Source organism: Pholcus phalangioides, unplaced genomic scaffold (genome assembly GCF_987345545.1).
Source record: "Pholcus phalangioides strain wild (caught in Gottingen) unplaced genomic scaffold, Ppha-v1.0 ptg000008l_1, whole genome shotgun sequence".
Classification (NCBI taxonomy): domain Eukaryota; kingdom Metazoa; phylum Arthropoda; class Arachnida; order Araneae; family Pholcidae; genus Pholcus; species Pholcus phalangioides.
In genome coordinates, this window is record NW_028301601.1 from 23,717,754 (window position 1) to 23,740,284 (window position 22,531).

Below are 22,531 nucleotides of genomic sequence, written 5' to 3' on the forward strand. Positions count from 1 at the left end.
TCATATTTCCATAATGGGTGGTTGATGACGTAAGCATCATTCAAACCCCATCCTCCCCCCCCCCTTGTCATCAAAAGTCAGCAAATCCTTCCCCCCCCCCCCATCGATGCTGACGTAATACTTGAACGGCCCCAATCATAAACCACGAAATTACGAAATTCCCTCGTTAATGAACCTAAACACCTATTTAAAATTCAGTTCTAGTTCAACGCAAATTTAATATAAAGGACAACATTTTATCCAGTTCAGGGAAGAGGGAACAACGACACACGTCTCAACACAACGGAATGCCTCGTTGGCAAAAAAACCGTGATGGAATTCGGCAAAAATGCGTAATTTATTAGTCCTCGTCAGCAGTTCTTACATTTTGTAAGCCGCTGTAATAACTTAGTAACCTTGAAAAAAACACACACCAATCCTAAACATTATGTCTTGCGATATACATTGAATGAGTTTCGATCAAAAAATTCCCGAAGTCACGTGACCAATGACTTACAATTTCTCAAACTGTTCGCGCGAAACGTATTTGTAGGGGGATCGTAGATTCATCGGTCTTTCTGTCATTGAACGCTATCCAAGTCGGATATATTTGGCAATATCATCCGTGAAGAGAAACTGGAAGGAAAATCTTCACTGTCTTTTTCAATTTTAAGCGAGTATTCGTAACCTGAAACTCGACGGGGAAAGGTGAGTTTTATAATAATTACCACTTCTTTTGTGTTAATTAATGTAGAGATCGGTTTTTGTGTGTGTGTGTGTGTGTTATCTGTTCAAGGTCCCCGTGGTACGTAGCGTGAGGTTGGACGCGACATTGAAATGTCAAGTGATTTGAATGGACATGTGTTTTTTAGACACGTTAGTAGGAATTTTTCCTATTCATTGGAATTCCACCCGCTGTGTAATGGTGCTTTTTTAAACCATTATAAATCAGCGTGATTTTTTACCTGGGATCTCATTTCACTGGTGATCCGATTCGATCTCGAATATTCGTTCAAACGAGAGGAAAAGTTGTTGTATCGAATTATCATCGGAGAATATTTGTTTTCCAATTTGGCGTAAGTTCGTTTCCCAGTGAGTTTTTTGCTATTTGAATATGTTATCGTATCTTGATTATTTAAATTATTTTGTATTATGGACTAGTATATCCTCTGAAATTTATTGATTGGCTGACTTTAGACACTAGTGATTCTCGTGGCCCCCCACAAGGGGTGGGCTGACAAGGCTCCAGACCCGGGGCCCGGGACAATTTTCACTACTTTTTTGTTTTTTCACGCTATAAATGCATCATAAAGAAGCCCCGTGAAAGTCTTGTCGGGGGGGGGGCCGCAAAAGATCCCAGTCTAGGGGCGCTGCTCCAGGTCCAGGATATGGGGGGGGGAGCATGGTGATTCTCGTCGAGCCTCCTGGGGCTTCACGGTACTTTGTCAATGGCGACGAACAGAGCTAGGCCGATTATATTTATCAGAACTTATTCAGGGCGTCCTGTAAGTGCTAACGCGGCCTCTATCTCACCCAACGTCTGTCGTAGAGGTATGATTTCAATTTAGAAAAATGCTCAAAAGGTGTCCAAAAATGACTTTTCACCAATTTTGAGAGTGAAAATGCAGTGTGTCACAAAATGAAAAATCTCAATTTTTACACGGCGCCCTTTCCCTCCTCTAACTTCCGATTAGAAAGTTATTGCCGTCTTGTTGCCTATGTTTTAACTGGAGAAACCCAGTCTCTATCGCAAGAAGCAACGTAAGCTCTTCAGTCCCCCCGGAGTGGGGAGATGCAGGGCATCTCCGGCAAAAACCAATATTTATTGATACGTCAAAGATTACTCATAGTGCACGCGGCCTCTATCTCACCCAACGTCTGTCGTAGAGGTATGATTTCAATTTAGAAAAATGCTCAAAAGGTGTCCAAAAATTACTTTTCACCAATTTTGAGAGTGAAAATACAGTGTGCAGGAAATTAAGCCGGACGGGAGCAAGAGCACTCGTCCGGCAAGCGAGATACCGGGGTTTGATTCCCCGTGGGGGCAGAGATGAATTTTCTTCCTTTAATCTCCATCTCCACAATTAATATAATCGATAATTATATATACGTTTTTTATACGGGATAATATTGATGATATTATCTAGGGATAGCTCTCTAGGGATGTTGTTTGATGCGTAATAATAGAATTCGAAACCTCATGTTATGGGTTATACCGAGAAACCTTGTTTGGTGGAATCGGGTTTCCAACTACAATATGATGCAGTGCATACCCCCCTGAGTCATGTCCCTGCCAATCTGATACAGTAGTGCATATAATGCCCTATGGTTGGTAGACGATGATTTGAAATTCCATAGAATTTCAGGTGCCTCTAGAGAGGATTGCTATATTCCCTTGTATCTTATTTTACTAGATGAGTAGGGAATCTCATCTGAAAGTTACATTTATTGTATGTAAGTGGTATTGACAGTGATTCTACCTAATTTAAATATCTGGATCTTAAACTACTATAATTATACAAATTATAATATGCTAATTATAGCCTATGTACATATATATAATACATCCAAGTTGTTACATCATTGTGAAAGACCGAAAAGAACGCCAAAGGAGACAGCAAATTTTTTTTTTAAGGTATCTTATCAGGGCCAATAGTGGAATATACCAACTAGAACTTGATAGGCTCCTGTTCTCAGACTCAAGTGTATGTAGATGACTCTACGCAGCCCTGGTATCAAGTGCATGAGGGACTCGTGATAATGTGAGATATGTATCCTGATTTTTGACAAGAAGTATGTTAATTGGTGAGCGGATACTTCCATCTGTACATGGGACTCAAAATATCACTTTGCCTGAGGATCAATGGTGCTGTTAAGACGGCACAGGCCTAGTGATCATTTATGCTCTTATACCGTGCCATAGTTTTGACTTACCACTTGTTCGTAGGCCATGTACCAGCTGCGCTTTCGCGACAGTAGAACTTGTGAAAACATTCGCATAAAACTGAAATACTATTTTGTAATCAGTACACAGGGTGTCCTGTAAATGCTAATGCGGCCTCTATATCATTGGAATATACCAACACAAACTAGAACACAAAACAAACTTAAATCGCTAGGTGCACTTCCGACATGCTCCAATTCTTTAGAAGTTCCACAGAGGAATATTTACCAGGTACATGTGCTGTTTAGTAGCTGTAGTAGAACTCGTCACTGGGTAAGAACGCTTCAGGTCGCAAGACTGCTGAATGAGTAGCTCGAATCAACGTAAAAATGCGAAATTGTATTATGATTATGACTATAAATACGAGTATTCATCTCCAAAACTGCTCATTTTACAGTATTATTATTATATACTTTTTTTACTTATACTTTATATATTACAACCAATTTTTTTACAATATCTTAATGAGACCATGGGAGAGATTAATGAAATAAAAAAATAGTTCAATTTTCGACCACCAGGTGGAAAATTGGCTTTTTCTTAATTGCATTTTACAGCTTTTATTTATTGGATTTTCCTTTTTCCCGTGGTCCATATAGTGTACATACCAAATTTCAATGGAATACATTCTCCAGGCGCTATATAGGTCTGAGTAGTTTCAATATACAGACCCTGTTCTGGAGGATGTATTTCATTGAAACTTGGTATATACACTATTTGGACCATGGGAAAATGTAAAATGCAATAAAAAAAGCGCCACTTGTTCGCCTGGTGGTCAAAAATTAAACTTTTTTTTTTTAAATTTCATAAATCTCTCTCCCATGATCTCATTAAGCTATGCTAAAAATCTGGCTGTATTCGGATAAGCAATTTTCGAGAAAATCTACTCGGAGTCATCTCTCTCTCTTTCGGAAACTTTAATTATAATCACTCTGTATTTCTCACGCTCCCCCCCCCCCTTTTTTTTTTAAAAATTCACTGCAGATGCAACTACAACCATTATCTACCGCGAAGAGCAATTTGTAAGAAATTTTCTCAATAATTACTACTTTTTTTTGTGAGAAATACATTTCAATCACATTTATTCGTGAAATCGCTGCGATTTTCATCGGCTCTTTATTTCCCGCCATTGGAAATTTTTCAGCAAACTTAGCAATAATTGGCAATTCGGTCGACAAAATTACGGTAATGCATCTATATGTACTATTTCCCATATTTTTTCTCGATATAATATAGTCCTCCACTTCGTGTACAAAAAAGCGAAAAATTGGCATTTTTACATATTGTACCTGTCTGTATTCACAATATTTCCATCTCAAAAACTCGCATCGGCAATTATGAAGTAATAATTATAAGAGTAATAATTTCCATATTGTTTGTTTTCAGCCACCGGAAATTTATTGCATTCACGATATGGTGAAGGTCATGGTCCTCGGGTTGGTGATGGTCTTGGTGGCCTATTGCGAGGCTCAATCTCAAATCACTCCTCAAATTAAACAAGCGTTTGCTACCGCATGCGGTGAGTGGCCCTCAACTACTCACCAAATTTTAAAAAGGTTATGTTTTAATATCCCATTGTATGAATACATTTGTAGAAAAATGTCTGCTTCTTCTTCGCTGGAAGCACGTGATTACTAGTAGATACTGGTCCAGGGCTATGGGTCGAGGGTACGACTTGGTGGAGAAATGGGAACAGAGAGAAATGTACTTAGAAGTCTTGGTGATACTCTTTCTACAATTTTCAAACATTTCAGGGCCATGCATGTGTTGTGTTACGGTTCTTGAAAGTTCCATACGCTGAGGCGTATTTATGGTTTCGCCACTCTATGGGAGGGGCACACGAATTTTTCCGACCTTCTCCCATTCGAGTCTAATTTTGTTCACTAAAATTCGCAGCCCTGCACCCATAACCCACTTTGCCTCCCGCCCCGATAAGTACACTTCTGTCTTTAGATCAATCTTATGTTCACTCACTGTTTTGGGCACTTACATGCTTGCACATGTTCTAGGTCACTCTTTTGGTCGCTCATAGTACCTTGCTCTGTAGGCCCTACCTCTTTAGTCCTTCACATGCTTGCACACTTTCTTGGTCACTCACTGACCTGGCCCCTTGATCACTAGGTCATTCCAACTCAAAAACTCTTCAGCTCACTTTTTTTCGACGGTTTCTGATTTAGCCACTCGCTCTCTAGGTTATTCTTTTGGTTGTTCACATGCTTACACCCTCTTTTGGTCATGTATTGACCTTGTCCTCTCGATCTCCAGGTCACTTTCACGCTCAGACACTCCCTAGATCATTCTTTTCGTCTGTCACTGACCTCTTCCCACGCTCTCTAGGTCACTTTTTTAGTCACTCACTGACAGGTTCTTAGCTCTGTTGGACACTTTTCTTGATCCCTCACATGCTGACATACGTTTTTGTTCACTCACGTGCTTACAAACCCTTTAGTTCACTCGTTTGGTCATTCACTGACCTAGTGCCTCGCTCTCCAGGCAGAGGCAGGCTTATGGTTTTACCGCTTGTCAGCTAAAAAGCTCTTTACCAAGTTTATCTCCCATTCTAACCTCTCTAGTTCTCTTTACCACTCATTCCTCAAATTTGCCGCCCATCCGAATTTTCCGCCTTGGGCTATAGCCCACTAAGCCCCCGTGTAAATACGCATCTACCCATACACACCGGACTTGGACATTTTGTGTCTTGATGCGAAAAAAATTGGCGTCCCTTTCAATATCTATAAACGAACTCCTCACAAAGGGCTGTGACACGGCACAGAGGCCTAGGCTAGAAGCCTACAGACCCATCGTGAACCTTTTTATAACTATTTTACTGTGTTTTATACATTTTCAAAAATAGTTCCTGAAGACCCGCTAGAAGTCTTGGCATTGGGGGGTTGAAAATCCGTTAAAAATCTTATCTCAGGTGTCCCTGGGTCGTCTAAACGCATGAGCCTACCAGGTGAAGCAGGTTGCGTAGGAAGAACAACTCACGTTCACGAGACTAAAATTTAAAAAAATCGAATACACCATGCAAGTTCCTGAATTGAGATGACTAGAGTTTCAAGTCTGTTTCCAGGGGGGCCCTAGAGAATCTCTGTACCAGAAGATCATGGTGCGTTTCCCTAAGTGAACAATATAGTTCCCTTGGGGGCGATGAAACGGTCCAGGAGACGATAGAAACTACAGGTATAACATGTTATCCTATAGGTTCTCTTGAGATGGAAGGGGGGTGATGAGAGAAAAACATTTCTGAAGAGGGGTGAGATAGAACAATAAGGTGGGAAAACTATGTCTTAGATCAGGCCTCGGCAACCTATAGCCCGCGCGTCAGAGGGACACATTTCATAATTCAAGTGACCCGCTTGAGTTCCGAAAATAAAGTATAATTATATTCAGTATATACACTGCTCAAAACAATTAGGGGAGCAAGCAAAAAAGTGAAGAAAACCGTGCGAGACAGCCACGTATTGGCATACAATGGATAGTACACGCGTATCAATGCGCAATACAGAAAAAAGACGTAAAAAAATTTGGAATTAATTTTAATTCTTTGAAAATATGGAGAAAACATGGAAAGATGATTTAGGGCAACAATTTGGTTACATGTAAACGATAAAAAAAAGTACTGTTTAGACATGATGCATGAGTTTTAATAGGGCGTATGGTCTCCTTGAACAGCTAAGACTGCTGCACACCTATTTGCCATGAGGTTATCGATCAGACTTTGAGGAATACTGTTCCACTCCTCAAGAAGTGCAATCTGCAAGTCTCGGACAGTAACAGGCGGCCTTGGTCGCGCAGCAATGCGTCGTCCGAGCATGTCCCAAACATGCTCGATTGGATTCAGGTCAGGAGAGCACGCTGGCCATTCCATACGCTGTATTGTTTCAGCTTCAAGCATGTTCTCCACCAGACGAGCTCTATGCGGTCGGGCATTATCATCCCGGAAAACAAAGGAATCTCCAATGGCTCCAGCGTAAGGGATGACATGAGGTCGCAGTATCTCGTCTGCATACCTTCGGGCCGTCAAAGTGCCATTCCGAATGATATGCAGGTCCGTACGTCCGCGTATGCTGATTCCACCCCATACCATCCAACCAGCTCGTCTGTATTGTGACCTTTCACGAACGAATGCGGGGATATTTCGAGTGCCCCTGTCCCTCCATACCAGAACACGTCGGGTGTCACACTCCAGACTGAATCGGGACTCGTCTGTATACAGCACTTGGCTCCAATCATGTTGCTTCTAATCTCGATGTTCAGCAGCCCATCTTCTTCGGGCCGCACGGTGGCGTGGGGTCAACGGAATGCAGACCATTGGCCTACGTGCATAGAGCCCTCCCTCATGAAGCCGATTACGTACTGTTTGGCTGGACACCCTTCGTCCTGTTGCCAAGAGCAACCGTCTTTGCAGCTGCGTAGCATTCTCTGTTCTGTTTCGACGGGCTGTTAACCGTACATACCGGTCATCAGTTGCTGTAGTGGCGCGTGGCCGACCTTGCCCTGGTCGACGTCTAACATTTCCTGTTTCTTGGAATCGATTCCACAGCCTTGCAACAACACTTCTGGCGACTCCAACAGCGTCCGCGACACTACGTTGTGTTTGCCCGGATTCCAGTCTGCCTATAACACGCCATGCCATGGATTCCGGTAAATCACGTTGTTGAGACATCCTCAAGTCACCTTGTCTCAAAAAACAATACTGCGCAATCGAATTTCACAGTTACGGCAGTAAAACAGACGTTTCTGCAACATCCCGATTTCTGCCCTTATCTCCTTTTTCCTGGTTTTTGACGTCATGAACTTTGATTTGCATATGAAGTTTTCTTCTTCCGTTTCCTGCTAGGCTTTAAATTATGGATGATTCATTTTATGTTACTTATCGGTATACATCTTTGCGTAATTTTGTTAAAACCATGTGCTCCCCTAATTGTTTTGAGCAGTGTATATAAAGTATATACCCGAAACGTGTCTTCTTAATATACAAATTTTGGTTTACTTTAACCCGCACTAAAAAAATGGTTGCCGACCCCTGTCTTAGATTATAGTCCTTCATAAGGGTGACGGTGATAGGATTCTATCCCATCAATGGGATCATAAAAATCCTTAATTGTCTAGCCCGCTCGTGTCGTGACTCTTATTTTATTAACTACATGCAATTGATGTCAAAGTTCGTGGTCGTAATAATGTGACTCCACTGTGTATGTTCAAGGATTCATTTAATATAATTTTTCTTTCCCGATTTCCCTCAGAACAAAACGGCTCTAACCTGGCGAGTACGATATGGAACTGCGTGAGTAAACTGCCCAGTTCAGTAAGTATATTTGATTTTTTTTTTTTCTGTCAATTTAACATCCAGGCGGCATTTACGAGATATCTCGACTCCTTAAACACCCCCCCCCCTCCCCCACCATTTTGGCAATGACGAGCTCAGATACTTTGCGACGATACTTCTCCTTAAGCCAGATCCACAACCGCAGAAGTCCGCAGCGTATAAACCGATTTTGGTGGATAGATAACCGTTGGCGATTTCAATGGTCGGTTTTAAGTACCCCAAAACCGGTTTTCCGCTACGGAGTTCTATGAATGGGGTCTGTTCTTAACACAGGTTTTTTCCCATCCCGACCTATCAGATAAACTGTCAATAAGTGGAATCAGCTTTTGTTTCAAATTTAGATAACAGTGGGAAAAAGATGGTGTTTAAAAGATACTTCCCCCCCCCCCCTTTCAATTTGGGGTAGTGTAGGAATATGTACGTGTAATATTAATAATAGGAAAGACAGAGTATTTTTCTTCCTCGGTTTATTGCTCTTTTCCAGCATGGCGAAAGTCTTTTTTGGCGACCTGTATATATATATATGAAAGAATGGCGTCACTCTCTCCGCTATCCATACAAGGTTTTAACAACTGGCTGTTGCGAAGATTAATTTTTGGAAAGAGAGAAAATTCAAGTTCCTTTTTGCGGGGAATCGAACCCACGTCCTTTCACTTTCCGTTTTTTGTATGGATAGTGACGTCATCCTTTCATAAGTCGCCATCTGGTGGCAGCGTCAGCAGTTGCGAGCTCGGCCAGAGTCGAGTCCGGCCGTCCATGTACGGCCCCTTTCAGTGCACACGAGCTCCAAATAAAGATTGAGAGATTCGTTGCCTTTGTAGTCTACTGCGTTTATCTGGAAAGTGAATAGAATTAGTGAAATAATATTGTGAATAAAAAGTGAGTAAAATATACAAAGCAGATTTCGGGCCCTCTCCCCCCCCCCCCCAAAATTTGCAGTAAGAGGGGCACGTGCCCCAACAAGTCGTGCGTTTTAAAATCGTTATTAAATAATATGAATTCCACAATTTCAACATTTATTCATTCGCAAGATAGAGACAAATTATGAAGCAATTATGCAATAATTATGATGCTTGAGAAGCTGGATTCATTGATGTGTATGGTATATTTGTGTGAATCTAATTATTTTTGAAAATTTTTGTAATTGCAAGATATTGACTGACATTTTAGTAAAATAAATTCCACAAAACCCTAACATAAGTTAACTATACGTTGAAAGAAGTAAGGGCAGTTGCCACTTGACTAACAGATAGACTATTCTTATAGACGACGACCTGCTGGAAGGACACCATAGTCCCTTGGGGTCACAGAGTGAATGTTCCTAATTTTATGTTCATTTTTTATGAATGTATGTATTTTTGTTCTGTTTGTACCAATTTGTCATGTTGTTGTCACAATGAAGAAAAAAATTATGCAAATTAAGTTGAAAGCAAAAAATTACGAAATGTTTCATTTTAGTGTGACCCGTAAACCGTTATAAAAAAATCCCGTCAGTGGCCCGCAACAAGTTTCCAAGATGACGGAGTGTTTCCCCTGGTTTAAGATAGATAACACAAAGAAATTATATGGACATCGATCATAATCAGAGGCGCATTTATGGTTTTGCCGCCTGTGGGCTACGCGAATTTGGCCGCCCCAAGTACACCAGTGTTACACATGCTTTACACTGTTTTGGTCACTCACATGCTTGCACACACTCTATTGAAATGCTGTCTTAACGCATGGGCACGGCCAACACCTTCTAGAGCAAGCTTCTGCTTTAGAAGGTATTGGCACGGCCCACGGGGGGTTTCTGCTTAAAATTTTCGAAAATAAACATGTCTCGCGCCGGGTAGGGGATTCGGGAAAAATCACTTTTCCCGTTAACCCAGGATGTTCTTAAGACAGCCCTGGGTCTAGGTCACTCACTGAACATGTCCCATGCTCTGTAGGTCATTCACATGTTTACTCATTCTTTTAGTCACTTACTGGCCTAGTCTCTTGCTGTCTGGGCAGGGATAGATTTATTGAGGGTTGTACAAATTTCACCCATTCCCTTCTCCCATTCAACTAGTTTCCTTGGATATACTCACTCCTCAAATTAGCCGCCCCTCTGAACCTGGACCATAGCCCGCTAAGCCCCTTCCCCCCGTAAATAGGCCACTGATCACAACAATATCATTTATCGTAGATTCTTTAAACTTCCCATCATGTTATACATTGTAATACCATATTGTGATTAATCACTTAGCGTTCATCGATCCTAACGGTGATTGATTTTTTTTCCCCCATAGCTGCGAGAAGCGTTTTTCCAGTGTACTTCTAAGAATGTCGGTAGCAGTACGGGCCTTGAGACAGCCGTGAATGAGGTCTGCACCAATCCCGATGGCCTTAACATGATCTTCCAGGTTAGTACAGTGAAACAGTTTCTCAGTTCCAAAGCGGTGGACCGAGAAAGGCAATCAGAATGAAAAACCTACCTATTAATTAACGGAGCCGAGAATTTTTCGAGAAAAACCAAATCAGGGAATCGGCACGCAGTCGGTTTACCATAATTACTTATTACCAGAGCCCGGAAATTCAGGCAAAATGCCATAAATGCCTTTTTTTTGCTTATTTTCAAACTTTTTTTTTGATATAAATGCCTTTTTTTTTTTTTTTCCTGCCGTAAATGCCTATTTTAACCTAGTTTTAAGTTTATTAGTGAATTTCAGAGCCCATAATCTATAAAATTTGGATATTTTGAGCATTCAGAACTCCAAAAGCATAGCTCTTTTTAAAAACTGTCAGTATTAATGATCATTAGAAAGCCCTTCCCCCTTCAGCCTCCATAAGTGATCTGAGAGATTGGTGTTGCCATGCACTAACACTTTGTTGGATGGTGTTAGACGTGAATGATTTTGTTTCAGAGCAACGCAGGCCCGTGTTACAAAAGCAGGGGAAATTAAGAAATTTTTAGCTTCTCCAAACGCTTCACTTAATAGGTCTCGCTCAGGCATTGGACAGCGTTGTATGATGTGTATAGCGGACCGATGATCGTCCCAAGAGGTCATGAATTGACGTCATCGTTCACACGATGAAGGGTGGGAACAGACAGGAACCCCTGTGTTGTTGTTACATCATCTTGTTTATCTTGCACCATAAATGCACTGCAAACAACCATGGCTATTTATTAAACATACATATTTAGTATTCGATTAAATTGACCAGAGTCGCCACCAGGGGGTGTGCGTCAAGTACGGCTACATCGGGCAACGCGCTTGAAGGAGTTCGGTATACATTATATAATATTTCACAAAAATAGAACAAGATAGACGTGCTTCCAATTATATAGAAATGATTCTTCCAAATAATACAACAAATAAACGAGAATTATTCGCAACTCAAGGGAGCCCCCCCCCCCCGCAGATCATTTTCCTCTTCGGGCCTTAATGGTGGCCCTGGAATTGGCCTGGTTCTGAGCAGTGCCGTCTGAACGCATGGGTCCCCAAGAGTAAAGGGGCCTCACGAAAACGACATCTAGTTAAAATGTTCTAGAATTTATCTGGTAGAGCCTCAGAGAAACCACTTGGTCCGGGGGCCCATGATGCTTTTAAGACGGCCCTGGTCTGAGGGTCTAGTAACATTTTATTTTTGGACTTGAAATCAATTTAACTTGGACAATATAATGCAGTTATTATAAACTATAATTAAAACAATAGACGGACCAAGTGCAACCAATTTTTCAGCTACTTTTTGGGCCCTCAATACTTTATTATTAGTTCATAATAATAGTTTTTAGTAGTTTTTTCTTCCTTCCATAAATTATAAATGCCTTTTCTTAGTGCCTATTTTAGGCATTTTTAGTGCCTTTTTGCCTGCCTATTTCAACCATTTTTAAGTCGGGTTTTCCAAGGAATAGGTTTCTTGCGCCGCGTGAACCAAATTAGACCATTTCGCGCCGGCAGAAACGTGTTACATAATTACGCTACGCGTTTGTGTTTTCCAAGCGTGGCGTATCAGATCAGGGTGGCTCAGAAGCAGATCGGAAGCAGTCGGCCAATCACGCCCGACGTAAAGCGCTGTCGTGAGGCGTATTGCGCTCTGTAGGAAAACGGTCATGATGCTTTTCTTATTGGTGAGTGGACGGCGTATCGCGCTGGGCGAATCACGTTGCGCGCGGTGCAGGAAACTTGCTCCTAGGAAAACCCGGCTTTAGGGCCAAACTTCCGGGCTTTACGTTAATACATAATATATTCATTATTATGTAAACATTTATTGTTACATAATTATAAGTAATGTGTTACTCGTAATATGTATGTCTTTTTTTCCTCTATCGAAAGGGCCAGAAGTGTTTGATGAAGCGATTCCACTCGGACAGAGCATTCAGGAGAGTGGTAAGTTGACTACAGTCATCATTTTCCTCAGTACTATTATGATGTCATATAATTATCACGTACGAGGGCCACTAAAGAAAAAGTTAAACTTGGTACTGTTTGACGGCATATTCAAAGGCGCATTTATGGCCGCCCTCCTCCCATTCTATAGTCTAATTTTCTTCACTAATCGTTCCTCGAATTCGCCACCCGCTTGGCCTCCCTCCACCCCTTCCAGGACATGTACGTTTCCGAGTCACGCTTTTCATCAATCCCATGCTCACACACACTCTTTAAGTCACTCTCATGCTTGCACACGCTCTAGGTCGCTCTTTTGATTGCTGGGTGCCTTACTCAGAAACCATTTGGATGAGCACTAACTATTTGATTTGTAGAAATTTCAACCGTATAACAGTTGCGCTCGACTGAATGTTGCATTGCTCCTGTTAATCAAAATGAACGAGTTATACAAAGGAACCTCTGCATAACGGACACTCCCTGCTATCGGACATTCTGAAACAAGGCCTTCATGTATTTCGCTATACAGGGTGCATAGCAAACGGAAAAATTAAATTTTTTTTATTGAAATAAAAAAAAAAATTAACTTTCTAAACAGTCGCCGCGTGTCCCAAAACCCAATTAGAACGTTGTTGCCCTGTCTCTCCTGATGCCAACAAAAAAATATTCATGTTTCCAAGTGCAATATTCACTGAAATATTCGAATGCGGGGGGGGGGCGGGGGAAACAGCGTTAAATGCAGGTTAAACAGTTTTTCCTCACGATTAGAGTTGGGTTTTTTTTTTCCAAGTTTCTTCTAATTTTTGAATTTGAATATCTCAGTGGATTTTGCACTCGGAAACATATGGTGGGGGGTTTTTTTTTTTGGCATCAGGAGAGACAGGGCAATAACTTTCTAATTGGGTTTTGGGGCAACTGGGAAACTGTATAAAAGGTTTTGGGGTTTTTTTTTACATCATCAAATTGGGTTTTGGGGCAACTGGGGGGACTGTATAAAAAGTTTAAAATTTTTATTTTAATAACTATACAACCCTTTGAAACATGGATTACATATCTGATTACTAAACGTTATTTGGAAACTTTCTAACTGTAAGTATGCCTCTACGATCAATGGTTCGCCAGTAAAATGACATACCCCCCCCCCCTATTTGCTGTGTACCCTGTATATCAGTGATTCCCAACGTGGGCGTTAACGCCCCCCTTGAGGAATGTTCCAGGGGGGTGATAAAAGCTATGGGTATAACATAGGATCCTATGGGTTTGCTTGCATTGGGGGGGCGACGGGAGGAAAAAATTCTGAAGAAGTGGGTGATGGGACAAAAAAAAAAGGTTAGGAAACTATGATGTATATTAACAGACAATCTCCAGACAAAAATTTCGGTCCCGTACAGTCCGTTATCAAGAGCCCCCCCCCCCCCCTATGTCAAAGTAATGGGTAAGAAGAAATTTAATTTCGTGAATGTGTACTGAATGTAATTTGTTTCCTCGTCTTTTTCAGGTCACACACAATTTGGGAGGACTATTGATGGCTAGAGTATGTAGAAATATTCTTACAATTGCTTGCTTCAAAAGCTATTATGTTATGTATAATATTATAACGAGTTTGTTACTTTTTTTTTATGAAAACTACTGCCACAACCGCACATGCACCTCATAAAGAACATGCACCTCCTTCTGAAGAAACTGCCGAAGACCAGGATTACACTGTAAAATGTTTAGAAAAAAGTTATTTTATAAAACTTGAAAAATGCTACCATTAGGCATATTGGGTTTTTTTTTCAAGTTTTACCAAAGATCTTTTACAAAACTTTTATAATGTAATGCCAACCTAATACTCTGTGGAAGCCCTGATTCATTCATTCCACAGTAGTATCGAACTCTGGTTATAACAAGCGAAATTTTCGTTCCTTCGAATTTCGTTTTAACTGGATTTCTCTGTATTACCAATAACAATACGAACGTTATAATGCTCAAAGCGCGGGAAATTTTGATTGCGCTGCAGTAAATAAAAAAAACGTTAAATTTCCCGTTGTAGGCAATGTCTTAATAAACCTCATTGGCAGAAAGACGCCCACATGAAGTTGCCAGTTTTCCGTATTAACGGGACTAAAGCCCTTGCGAAGGAGAGGCGGGGAGTGGTTTTTTTGCAATTGTATTGTTTTTTCAATAATTATTAGGAGAGGCCTCAGCCCCCCCCCTCACCCCGCGAAATTTATCGGAGGGGGCTCTAATAACATCAGCCCCCCCTCCCCTAAGTTCCGGCACCTATGCTCATAGGACGACTCCTGCTTTATGATTTTAAAGGTGAATTCCATACAAGTAATACCTGATTTTGTGCCAATGTGAGCAGGGCTGTCTTAAAGCAGAAACACACTACACTGACGTGTGATGTGATTACCACGTCACGTCAGAGACGTTGCGAATTCTATCTCAACGTCGGTGTAGTTTGATAGGCCTTTAGCAACATAAGGTGCAATAGTCTATCGCATAGATGCTTATACCTTGGGCCGAATGTGGCACCTTGGAGCCATCTGATGTAGCCTGCAACCTCACCCTAATTTCGTAAAAATGAACTGAGTGTCACATTTCAGATCACTCAAGTGACCAGCAGTTCTACATCATTTGAGTGAGGCGTGACACAAGCCGCACATTCTCAGATCACTCAAGTGACCAGTGGTGCAGTTCCACATCATTTGAGTGACGCTCGCAACACGTTCCCGCAGTGGCAGAACACGCAAGCAGCCCGCGGCACATTTTTACTTAAGTAACGTTATTCCGCTCTCCCCCTAACGATTGGATACCCTTGGTCTATCGTAACGTGAAAATGATAATAAGATGTGTATATAGTGCTATAAATGCAATTTCAAATAACTTATGTGATTAATATTTGCATTCGCAGTCTTGCCTGGAGGACGCTTTACGTGGAATCGGGATTTCTCTCTGAGGAGTCGTTTTGGACCAAATTCTCACGGAGAGACAGAACTTTTTTGTTTGGAGAAGAAATATTTCTATTAAAGATTGTTTGTGTTTCCGATTGTGTGTGTGTGTGTGGTTCATTCCATCTATATAACACTCTCTCAATTAATACAATAAGCAATCAATACAGGGTGTTTACTCTATTGAGTGACGCACGCGGCACGTTATAAAAGCACGCACAATTTATAAGAAAAACTTGAGCCACAAAAAATGTTGTCAGCTGTCATCCCTGTAATGTCATACTGAAGTCATGTAAGTCATACTGAAGGTAAGTCATACTGAGAAGATGACTTACAGAATGGGAAGTCATACTGAGTAAAAACATACTGACATTTTAACCCTTTAAGTGGCAATTAGAGGTCACTAAACATTCTTTCATAATGCCATATCTTTTTTACTGAAGTATGTTTTCTTCCGATTTTCAGTAGGAGCAAACTAAGGTCTAAGGGGTATAGGCTTTCCATTGAGAAATCAACTTTAAAAATACCTGGGCTTCTGGATGCTAAAACAAGAGACTTTTATGCAGGCGAGATATCTCGTCAATGCCACTTGAAGGGTTAAACAAAAAAAAACATGATTTATGACCAAGTTGTAAAATTTTGAACTTAGTGTCATATTTCTTATCCGAAAAATCCGTCATTCCACACAAAGCTCTAATGCAGATTCCCATCGTGGGTGTTAACGCCCCCGGGGGGCGATGGAATGTTCCAGGGGGCGGGGGCGGTAGAAACTACGAGTATAACATAAGATCCTATGGGTTAGATTGCGTTGGGCGAGCAATGGGAGGGAAAAATTTCTGAAGAAGGGGGCAATGGGACGGAAAAAGGTTGGGAAACTATGCTCTAATGCCGTGTTTCCCAAAGTGGGCAATATCGCGCCCTGGTGGGCGATGGAAGCTACGGTTGTAACAAAGGATTCTATGGGCTTGATTCGGTTTTTTTCCACGATCTCGGGAAAGTTTTACATTTGAACGTGGCTATTGTAGGAACAAGGCGAATTTACGCCGTATATACGCTATCTTTGAATGCCAGCAGATAGCCACGAAAGCGCCGTAATTTCCGTCGATATGTAACTGGAAGGGAGAAAATCCGCAAGGGAATAAAACTCCAAACTTTGACAACTACACGGCCTACTACACTATTCAGGGAAGAACTAAATATCCCTCATCTTATTCGTCAACAACCCGCGTATATATCAATACAGTTTATACAGTGTACAAAGTAGTAAAACCACTGAAAAAAAAGGTCGCGCGGTCACGATACTTGGGGAAAAAAAGGAGGGGAAATGTTTTTGGGAGGTTTTTCTTTTTCTACTTTTTTCTTCTTCCTCTTTAGAACTAGGAAAGAACGCGTCCCGGAGGAAACCTGAACATAATTTTTATGCGTCTTTTTCCGAAATTCCGGGTATTTGACGCGTTATTGTGCGTCAATGGCATCCCTGGATGGTTATAGGAGATATACGCATGTGATGTCTGTGAGAAGGGTACCATACGTCCTGCTTGACATTGCGATGAGGCTTGGGAATTTGCAATACCGTTATGAACCAAACAATCTTTCTGGCTGATGTTCATGAAACACCATTCCTGGAAATGATGGTTGCAAACATTGGCAATCATAATCAACTTGCAGCAAGAGAATCCCCACCTAATATTGGATTTCTACACACATCTTTCCTATGCTTGACGTCTGGAAGAAAATGAAAAAAAATGTTAAATGCAAGGGAAAATATTACTTAGTTTAAACTGATAACAAACTTACGAGAAACAATCTGCGCAACAATGAATGTCTTTTGCTATCCATAAAGCTGGCCATGGCATATCCCTAAAAAATTAAGGTGGCGGGAAAAGACTTTTAGGAGCCAAACATTTTTTTCTGAGAAAAACAGGTTAAGAAAATATCATTTCTTTCAACTTTTCCAAGACATTAGCAACCACCAAAATGTTGAGTTGTCTTGTTCATGTTGTCATTTATTAACAACGTGTACACAATTTTGGCAACTAATTTGAGTTTTTTAATCGCTATGATGACCTTGGATTTGTCAAGCCCAGCTGTAAAGCATTCTAAAAACAGTGGATAAAGGAAATATTAATGTGCCAGAAACATGAGCGGAGATACGGGGGCCATTGCCTCCCCCAGCGTCAGCCCCGCAAAGGTGGAGTCGACTGATCTAATGTACATGTATATATGAACCAAGGGTGGGACTTGGAGGTCCTGTCCCCCGAAATGTGAGAAAACAGCCGAAAAAAGGGAAAAATATATTCAAATCTATGGTTTTATCAATTTGGTCCCCCCCCCCGAACGACATTTCTGGCTACGCCCCTGATATGAATTGGCGTCATCGTGCCCCCCCCCCCTTCCCCCAGACATTCAATTCTATCTCCAATTGCCAATGGCCGAAATTATGTACAGGTGTCCCTCACTTTACACTATTAACATGTTCTGAAAAATAATCATATAAGAATGACTCATGTGAAGTGAGTTGAGTTTAACATGGATAAGATAGGAAAAAAATGAACTTGATTCTCTCTCAGCAGCAAAATAAATTTTTATAAATGAATTATTCAAAATATATTATAAATTTTGCTGCATGAATGAATAAATAATTTTTATTCATATTTTCCTCAATCGAATTGAATGGTAAAACGTTTCTGGCAATGAAAATTGAATTGTATTTCATTTTAGAAAATAAACAAAATTAATACATATATTTTCTATTATTTTTAAAAGAATATTCTCGATTATTCTCCAAATTTTGCATTCATGAGAATATTCTCACCTCATGACTCTGCACAGTACCGTGTACCCTACAAGGGTGGGGTTGACAGAGCTCCAGCCCTGCCCCCCCCCCGGACAATTCTCTTTTTTTTTCAGGCTGTAAATTCACTAGAAAGGGGACCGTTAAAAGCCTGAGCTAGAGGCCCTGCAACAGGTTGCGATGGTGGGGGGGGGGGGGGGGGGGGATGCACATTACAATAAATTTCTGTGATTAGCAGTAAACAATATCGGATCGTTGATACGCTCTTTTGAAATGAACTGCGATGCAGAACACAGGCAGGTCCGTTGCCAGAAATTTCAAGTTCAATTTGGAGGGAGACCACATTGGTAGAGCAAGATTTGGTCATCTCTTCCCCTTTTTTCAGTCATTTCCACACATTTCGGGGGGGGGGGGGCAGAACCTCAAGTTCCCCCCCTCCACTATACTGCGTTGATCACGGGCGTTTTGAATTCACAGAAATTGAGTTAGCATACAATGTGAAATTTTTTTTCGATATTGTAATTTTTTTTTTAATATGTTGGAAAATATTTCTAAGCTGGAACTGTAAAATGCAGTCGAATCCCGTTTTAACGAATACCGTTATAGCGAAAATCTCGTTTTAACGAACACTTTTCAAATACCCCAGATTAGTTCACATAGGAACAATGCAAATACCTGTAATTCCTTTATAACGGAATTTCGTAATAACGAAATGATTTCTTTGGTCTCTTGTAGTTCGTCATAACGGGATTCGACTGTACATATTTTACTATAACTTGCTGTCATTTTTCGGAAATCTAATCGGATGAGCTTCTTCTCTCGCCATCCTATAGGAAGCCGCAATTATTCGACATCTTCGATTATGATGAAATAGAGAAGAATAAACTCGAAGGAAACATAGGCGTACGCAGAATTTTCTTGAGGGGGGGTTTTCAGATTTTTTTCCCCTTCTGGGGGGGGGGGGGTTTCAACGTTTTTCCTAAAAAATAACACTATAATCTTGGCTCGAGGGGGGGGGGGTGTTAGAACCCCAAACCCCCGCCCTTTGCAGAGCCGTCATTTCAACTTTTTCTAGGTGGGGCAAACTTTTTCCAGCGGGAGGCAAAGAACATGTAGTCAATGTATTTATAATTTTATATATTTGTGTGTATATAGCAACGGCCCTCCTCTGACCCCTCCCCCCCCTCCCAAATGACGGGCCTGCCCCTTTGCGTGCGCCAATAGAAGGAAATGACGTACAGCAGCGGTTCTCAACCTTTTCTGACTCGCGAAGCCCTTTTCAGTGAAAAATTTCTATGGTGGAGCCCTCTTTAGGCCTCTTTTTCTCTTTTTTTTTTGTTTGTTTATGAAATTTATTGATTTATTTTATTATTCTCCAGTTGCCGCGGAGCACCGGTTGAGAACCGCTGATGTAGAGAGACACGAAAACAAATTAATTGAACCCAGACAAGAGCCTTTTGATGAATTAATTAAGAGTTATTGATAAAGAACACCGATTTTAAGATGAAATGCGACGGAAAAAATGAGCACATACACCACCCAGCTACAACGCAGTGATGGTAACCTCGTCAAGCAAAATTTCCCTCGAAAAATTTCCCTTTTGACTAAATTTTTCCCACACATTCAAAAAATTGTGCTGCTATCTATTGGTAGGAGTATGTAATCAAGTATTTTATAAAAATAAAAAACAGTTTTGCATTTATATATATTTTTTTCAACAAAAAACCTTTTGTTTACTGAACTCTCAAAATTTCCTACAAACGCCAAGAAATTTCCCACGTGGACCACGAATTTCCATCCCACGAATTACTATCACTGCTACAACATGACTGGGAAGAGCAATAAAAAAAAAAGATGGCAGCTGCCTTCCTGGAAAATTTGTTTACAATTCTAGTTTGTTTTCCTACCGCTTCAGTTTCTGTGGCGCGCAAGTTTGCATCAGGCCTCTCCATTGAAGTTCAATGGAGTTGAAGTTCAATTCCTCATCTTTAATACAGCTTTGCTCTCCAGTAATATAAGCTCGATAGTCGTCTGCTTCTACCAAGGTCTTTTGTTATGGGCATCTCCTCATGTACCTAAAAAACAACTGAACTGTGAGTTGCAATATTCAGTTCAGTTCTTTGGCTCCTTTCGTAAGGAACTAGACTGAATGAGGTGGTCTGCTTTTTTTTTATTTCAATGAGCTTCACCTTATAAATAGTTGTTATTTGTTGTATAAGATGGCAGCAGCAGTAGTATAATAAAAAAGGGAAAACATACTTTTCACTTTTGTCGTCTGCTTCTACCAAAGCTATTTGTTTCGGACACCTCCTTATGTACCAACAAAATAACTGAACCGCGTATTAGAACATTCAGTTCAGTTCTTGAGCTTCTACCATAAGGAACTTGACTGAATGACATATTCTGCTTTTCTTAAAAAATAAGCTTCACCTGCTAAATAGTTATTATTTTTAAAATAAGATGGCAGCAGCAGTGATAAAATAAAAATAAAAAGAAAACAAGTTTCGCCTGTCGTCTGCTATTTGTTTTGGACACCTATTTATGTACAGAAGGAATATGTAGGTGAACCGTGAATTGAAACATCCAATTCAGTTCTTCGGCATCACTCACAAGGAACCACACTGAGTGGAATATTCTGCTTTTCTTTTTTTAAATAATCATCATCACCACACAAATAGGCACAGAATGGTGCAACCTCCGCAGTTTCAGGGGGAAGAGGGGATCTCTTTAGGGGCCCATTCAAGTATTTCGTAAGCAGATTTTTAGCCATTTCTGACCCTGATTCCGGTCTGGATTATACAGCACCTGTGTTCCCTGAAAAATTTCTTATATCAATTCTGGAATTATTTCTTTTATTACTTCTGGAATTATTTCTTTTATTACTTCTGGAATTATTTCTTTTATTACTTCTGGAATTATTTCTTTTATTACTTCTGGAATTATTTCTTTTATTACTTCTGGAATTATCTTTCATTAATTTTTTAATTACCACTTTCATCAATGCTGAAATTTTTTCTTTCATTAATTTCGGAATTATTTCTTATTTTAATTCTGGAATTATCTCTTCTATTATAATTCTATTTTCTATTTTTTTTTTTCTTTCATTAATTTGGAATTCTCACTTTTTAATTGATTTTAGAATTATCACTTTCATCAATCTGAAATTATCTTTCATTAATGGTGGAATTCTCTTTCCTTAATTCTGGAATTATTTTTCAATTATTCTTGAATGATCTTCAATTAATTCTGGAGTTATCACTTCATTAATGCTGAAATTACCTTTAATTGATTTTGGAATTCTCTTTCCTTAATTCTGGAAGAATTTTTCTTTAATTAATTTTCGAAGCAACTTTCTTTAAAAATATATTTTGAAGGAGTTCAAATACTTGGCACAACCCACCACACTGACGACTGATCGGTTTTTCCGAAAGATGTAAATTCGATATGTAAACTTTGTGTGTAATATTTCTTTCGTAACCATGCAATACTGTAATTATGTATTTTTATGACTTGAAACGCATCTCATATTGTCAGAATTTCATTCATATTCAAGTAACGAACCGTTTCTCTCTCTCAGTTACTGTTAACGGTATTCAGATTTTACTGTAGTTCCAAAGTCATTGACCGGAATCGCTGCAATTTCCCACAGTGGCCCACGTCAGACCAAAGCTGCATTAAGAGTTTGCGCTTTCAAGCGGCTTTGCCTGAGACGAACCAGCTTATATCCCCTAGGGGCACAGACACCTTCCAAACACCTTGCTCTAGAACAGCGGTTCAAGGAAAATAAAGAAAAACAGTAATTTAAAAAAATAATAATTATAATTATACTTTAGAATAAAAATATATCGGTAATTTTTTTTTTTTTTTTGCTGAATAAGTAAAAAAAAGGGTCTACGAGGCTCCACGAGTCAAAAAATGTTGAGAACCGCTGCTATAGAAGGTGTTGGCGCAGAACGGGTGCTACAGTTGGTCTGGAGAGGAGTCGCTGAGATGTAATATTCGAATTAGATTACAAAAAAGCAGGCTGCCGGCTTCAAAATAAGAATGTACGTTCATCTATCCAATTCGAGCCTGATTTACATAAATCTGCATCGAACATTGCATTCCAGTGCCCCCATCTATCGTTGCCTTTTAGAACATTTTTCTTTAAAAAAATGTGATATCTTGAGATCCCATTCTTGCAAATCAATTTTT

At 40.2% G+C, this 22,531-nt stretch overlaps 1 protein-coding gene across 3 annotated transcripts; it reads left to right on the forward strand.

The window, feature by feature from the left end:
* The first annotated feature begins 330 nt into the window (after positions 1-330).
* Positions 331-15,641, forward strand: LOC149084050 (uncharacterized). Of its 3 annotated transcripts, none has more exons than XM_089235441.1 (7): positions 331-687; positions 4,310-4,442; positions 8,173-8,234; positions 10,529-10,642; positions 12,557-12,610; positions 14,106-14,141; positions 15,507-15,641. In XM_089235441.1, the coding sequence occupies exons 2-7, from the start codon at positions 4,337-4,339 to the stop codon at positions 15,549-15,551; spliced, it is 417 nt and encodes a 138-aa protein (XP_089091567.1). In that variant the 5' UTR covers positions 331-687; positions 4,310-4,336; the 3' UTR covers positions 15,552-15,641. The 3 variants fall into 3 exon arrangements, with proteins under 3 accessions (XP_089091567.1, XP_089091568.1, XP_089091569.1); XM_089235442.1 differs by lacking the exon at positions 331-687 and adding an exon at positions 918-1,055; XM_089235443.1 differs by lacking the exon at positions 331-687 and adding an exon at positions 955-1,071.
* Positions 15,642-22,531: the final 6,890 nt, after the last annotated feature.

What these genes read in the sequence shown, in the direction of transcription:
- LOC149084050 (XM_089235441.1), top strand. Translation starts at nt 4,337, where the DNA reads ATGGTGAAGGTCATGGTCCTCGGGTTGGTGATGGTCTTGGTGGCCTAT. An exon ending in GCCTTAACATGATCTTCCAG is followed by an intron (nt 10,643 to 12,556) that starts GTTAGTACAGTG and finishes CTCTATCGAAAG; the next exon opens with GGCCAGAAGTGTTTGATGAA. An exon ending in GAGGACTATTGATGGCTAGA is followed by an intron (nt 14,142 to 15,506) that starts GTATGTAGAAAT and finishes TTGCATTCGCAG; the next exon opens with TCTTGCCTGGAGGACGCTTT.